This window comes from Lolium rigidum, chromosome 5 (assembly GCF_022539505.1).
Source record: "Lolium rigidum isolate FL_2022 chromosome 5, APGP_CSIRO_Lrig_0.1, whole genome shotgun sequence".
NCBI lineage: Eukaryota > Viridiplantae > Streptophyta > Magnoliopsida > Poales > Poaceae > Lolium > Lolium rigidum.
In genome coordinates this window covers 202,908,203-202,913,308 of record NC_061512.1, presented here as the reverse complement: position 1 = coordinate 202,913,308, position 5,106 = coordinate 202,908,203, and the positions used below count along the sequence as shown (strand labels likewise).

Genomic DNA, 5,106 nt, shown 5'->3' with positions numbered 1-5,106 from the left:
AAAAGATTTAACCAAAGGGGTAAAGAGGGGATCATGTTAAAAGTGCATAAGTGACCATCATCACATGTGAGATGGTTGTGAGTTCAAATTTGATTCAATTTTGGTTTCTTTGATGCATTTAGGTTTGTTTGAGTTGTATAATCATTTTAGAAACAAAAGATCAAGCCATTATGGCCTTTTGTGATGGTTTGCATTTTTGACCTATGTGTATGTGAGGGTTTTGGCTCACACTTGGCATTTTCTTTTATTTCCTCAAAGAGGGGTATTATGATCATATATTAGGGTTTATTAGCATGTGATAACCATATCAACACTCATCATGGCAAGTGCACCCAAGAAATTCACTCTTATGCATTAACTTGTATGTGACACACTATGCATATAAAAAGTTTTTGTTTGTTGCAAATTTTGAGTACTTGATCTCTCCTTGATTTCATTATTGTCAAAACTTGGGATGTTACAGGTTCCCCGACGGTATGCTCTGCACTCATCAACCATCGACCTTGAGTACGATGGCCAAAGCCTAGGCGCCGATGCAACCGAAGAGGCAAGCGGTGGTGGCCGTGCCAAACGGTCGGCTAGCCACAAGGCAACCAAGACCGAGATGCACCGTCAAGCTTCCTCAATGGTGTTCCAAGAGACCTTGAGGGAATGATGGTCAAGAAGGAAGAGGCCATCACCGAGAGGGAAAAGAGGCGCGCGCAAAGAGAAAGAGGCAACCGCAAAGAGCGTTGTTGATCTTCAAATGAGAACTCTTGAGGTGGAAGAGGCCCTTGCCAAGTCTAAACTCGTCGAGACCGAGGCCAAGGCAAGGCTCATGGATGCCGATGCCAAGTCCAAGGTGTTGGAGGCTGAAGCCAAGATCATGGTCGAGGAGAACCAGATCATGCTTACGGACTTGGCCACCATCACCGATCCCGTGCAAAGGGCTTGGATCGAGAAGAGGCAGACGATGATCCTTGCTCGCGAAGATTGAAAGGTATTGACATATATGGTTGCCATTTGGGTGAAAGTACCCACTTTTTTGGGTGAAGCTTGCCACTTTTTAGATATATCGTAAGCTATTGTCTAACTTTGCATATTCCGGAGACACTTGCCACTAGTTGGCGCTGACTGGAGGGCAAATACACATATTATGCTTGTCAATTTGCTATGTTTTTGTGTTGAAATTAAAATTGGACTTTGCTAACTGGCCAGGCTTGCGCAAAACCAGGGCGGATCGAATGGGTTACGCCCCTGGACGCTCTGTTCGGGCAGACCAGACATCGCGACGCATCCAGTTCGCGGGCTGATCTAAACGATAAAAACGAACCGTTTAGGTCACCTATTTGGAGCGGCCAGCTGAAGATGCCTAACAGATCAAGATTAAGATTCATTTTGGTAATGCTGTCCCACGGTGACATACTCAGATACTAGTACGTTCCTGTCATGGACCATACTACAACTTTTTTTTTGAAGATCACCATACTACAACTCCATTTCCAAACTCTCAGCCCCACTTGCAGAGACACATCACAAGACCTTGTACACTGATCTGATTTTCAAAATGATTCATCGCCGCGCCCAAAATATTGAAAATTCCCCGAAACGCATATCCAACACCCAAAAAATACAAAACAAAGCAAAGCAAAGAGAAACCACCCCCCGCAAAATTCCCAAACCCCCATCCCAGAAAAACTCAGCCGCTCTCGGCTGGAACCCTAGCACCCACTTCCCCCCAATGGAGGACCACCAAACCCAGGATCTCGTCAAGGAGCTCGTCCTCCGCCTCGTCCCCGCCGAATCCGGCGCCGGGGGACGCGACGCCGGCGGCGCGCTGCGGTTCGCGCACCGCCTCCTCTCCAGCCGCCTCGCCCCGGCCGTCCTCCCCGACGAGCACGCGCTCGCCGAGTCCATCAAGCGCCGCCTCGCCGCCTCCGGCCGCCCCGACGACGCGCTCGCCTTCGCCGACCTCCACTCCAAGCTCTCCGCCCGGTCCCGCCCCGCCTCGCTCTGGCCGCTCCTCTACCTGCTCGACTCGCTCTCCTCCCACCGCCGCGGGGCCGCCGCCTCCTCCTGCCTCCCCAACCTCCCCACGCCCGCGCCGCCCACCACATCAGCAGTCAAGCCAGCCTCGCGTGTCCCCGGCACGCCGCACGGCGGCGTGGTGCTGGTCTCCAAAGATCCGGACAACATCCGCGAGATCGCGCTGCGGGAGTACACCGAGCTGGTGCTCGACGAGACGGAGGTGTCGGAGGCCGCGCTGGTGCGCGACGTGCTCTACGCCTGCCAGGGCATCGACGGCCGCTACGTCCGCTACGACAAGGCCAGCGACACCTACGACCTGCCTGACGCCGTCCGCGTGCCGCGCTCCACCCGCACCCTCGTGCGCAAGCTCTGCGAGGTCGGCTGGCTCTTCCGCAAGGTGCGAGGCTTCATTTCCGACAATGTCAGCCGCTTGCCCTCCGATTCCGCCACCCAGGTCGGCACTGTTGCCCAGGCCTTCTGCTCAGCTCTACAGGAGGAACTCTCCGATTACTACAAGCTACTCGCAGTTCTAGAGTCATACTCGTTAAACCCGATTCCAACACCTGGATCTGACTCTGGCGTCTCGGGCAACTACCTCTCCCTGCGGCGTCTTGTTGTGTGGCTTGCTGAGCCGGCGGTCAGGATGCGCTTGATGGCCGTATTGGTGGATGGATGCCGTGGTCTGAGAGGCGGCGGAATGGCTGGCGCGATCCATGGGCACGCGCAGCATGGGGATCCCATGGTTCAGGATTTTATGGGCCGCTTGCTGCGGCGAGTGTGCTCGCCACTGTTTGAGATGGTCCGGAGCTGGGTGCTTGAAGGGGAGCTCGAGGATGTGTTCGGTGAGTTCTTCATCGTTGGGCAGCCGGTGAAGGCTGAGTCTCTGTGGCGGGAGGGCTACCTTATTCAGTCTGATATGCTACCGACTTTCATTTCCCCGGTGCTTGCACAAAGGATTCTCAGAACAGGCAAGTCAATCAACTTCCTTAGAGTCTGCTGTGATGACAATGGTTGGGCTGAGGCCGCCACTGAGGCTGCGGCGTATGTTGGCACCACAACCAGTCGAGGCGGGCTTGGTTATGGGCAGATTGATGCTTTGGAGGCACTGGTGGTTGAAGCAGCCAAGAGGATCGACCAGCGTCTGATGGATGTGATCCATAAGCGATATCGCTTTAAAGACCATTGTCTCGCTATCAAGAGATATTTGCTTCTCGGGCAGGGTGATTTTGTTCAGTATCTGATGGATGTTGTTGGTCCTGAGTTGTCAGAACCTGCGAATAGAATTAGCTCCTTCCACCTCGCTGGCTTGCTGGAGACTGCGATACGTGCATCTGATGCGCAGTATGATGACCGTGACATCTTAGACCGGATAAAAGTGAAGATGATGGATCATGGAGACGGTGATCGTGGCTGGGATGTCTTCTCCTTGGAGTATGATGCCAGGGTCCCTCTGGATACGGTGTTCACAGCTTCAGTCATGAAGATGTACCTCAAGATATTCAACTTCCTTTGGAAGCTTAAGCGCGTTGACCATTCCTTGACTGGAGTCTGGAAGACCATGAAGCCTAATTGCATCGTTTCTTCCCCATTTTACAAGGAAGGAACAAGCATCAGGGCTCAGTTTGTTTCAGTTCTTCGGAAATGCCAAGTTCTGTTTAATGAAATGAACCATTTTGTGACCAACTTCCAGTACTACATTATGTTTGAGGTCCTGGAGATTTCCTGGGCTCGTTTCTCAGAAGAAATGGATGCAGCAAAAGATTTGGATGATCTTCTCATGGGACATGACAAGTACCTCACCTCAATTGTGGAGAAGTCTCTCCTTGGTGAGCGATCCCTGGGAATTTTGAGAAATCTTTTTGCACTGTTTGATATCATATTGCAGTTCCGCAGCCATGCTGATAGGTGGTTTGAGAGGATATATGAGTTGCAACTAAGGTTAGATTATTGCAGAAATAGCTAATGCATTTCCTTCAAAAATCTTATCACATCTACTGTTCAATTTACTGAGCTTTTCTTCTTAATGCAGGGGAAAGGGTAAATCAAAAACAAAATCCAAGGAAACAGGTTCATGGTTGGATGGAGGCAGAAAAGCCATGATTCAACTTGCTGGGGAACTTTTTCGGAAAATGGGAGAAGACTTGGATAGCATCGCAAAAGATTATACAGCTTCTCTTGATTCATTTATCTCCCAGTTGCCCCTCCAGCAGCATGTTGATTTAAAATTCCTTCTCTTCCGTTTAGACTTCACTGAGTACTACAGCCGTGTTTCGTCCAGCAAATGAGTGTGTGTTCCTAATGTGGAAGAAGTAGGAGTTAGATTTTCCTTTTGGTTGGGATTTGTGAGGCATTCTTTTGTACACCTTGGCCCCAGTGTTTGATGTTTTGTTAATTGAAAGGCATTGGCTCAGTCATGTTTCATGGGTTTCCTCTTGAAGGTAATTTTAACTGGCGTTAATGTGAATATTCTCAAGTTAAGCATGATTGTCAGTATGAAAATTGTCATTTATTACCATGTCGCTGTTCTGGTGCAGATCCTTTATTCACCCATGCCATGAAGTTGGAGGCTGCATTACAAGAAATGTTAGTGTACAGAGTTGATGTAAGTTTACTTTGATTTGACATTTGTGTTTTGGGTGTATTGGTACATTTCATGTATCTGTTTTTTTTTTTGAGTTAGATTGCACGGAGATTTATCCTTATCAGTTTGTATGCTTTAGTTAAAGGAGAATGAAAATCTAATTCTACTAGTTGCTGTTTGCTGGTTATAAAAAATCACTTGTCCTAATTTTCAGCTAGCTGAAATTTGATTTCACTGTCACTCTTATTTTTGAACGTTGATTCTTACGGCACAGCGTGCATCTCAGCGTCATGAGAGAGAGAGAGAGAGAGAGAGATGGCGAAGGGGGTATGTTCCTCTCGCCCTGCGCTGCCATTTTGGCCCAGACACAGCGTGGGCATTTGGGCTTTGTGGTGGTGGAGTATGTTGATTTTGATTTTGCTTCAACTGGCGTAGTGAGGATTTCTACTGTTCCCTGGCGTGCAGCAAGGTGTTTTCTGTTTCCGGTAAGCTGTGTGATGAGTTAGGTTTGGATTCTC

At 49.5% G+C, this 5,106-nt stretch overlaps 1 protein-coding gene across 1 annotated transcript; it reads left to right on the top strand.

Annotated features, from left to right (window-relative positions):
* Window positions 1-1,695: 1,695 nt before the first annotated feature.
* On the top strand, window positions 1,696-4,829 carry LOC124653609 (gamma-tubulin complex component 3-like). Its single transcript, XM_047192674.1, has 3 exons — window positions 1,696-3,945; window positions 4,037-4,445; window positions 4,542-4,829. Exons 1-2 carry the CDS (start codon window positions 1,721-1,723, stop codon window positions 4,290-4,292), a joined length of 2,481 nt encoding a protein of 826 aa, XP_047048630.1. The 5' UTR covers window positions 1,696-1,720; the 3' UTR covers window positions 4,293-4,445; window positions 4,542-4,829.
* The last annotated feature ends 277 nt before the right edge of the window (window positions 4,830-5,106 follow it).

What these genes read in the sequence shown, in the direction of transcription:
- LOC124653609 (XM_047192674.1), top strand. Translation starts at nt 1,721, where the DNA reads ATGGAGGACCACCAAACCCAGGATCTCGTCAAGGAGCTCGTCCTCCGC. An exon ending in ATATATGAGTTGCAACTAAG is followed by an intron (nt 3,946 to 4,036) that starts GTTAGATTATTG and finishes TTCTTAATGCAG; the next exon opens with GGGAAAGGGTAAATCAAAAA.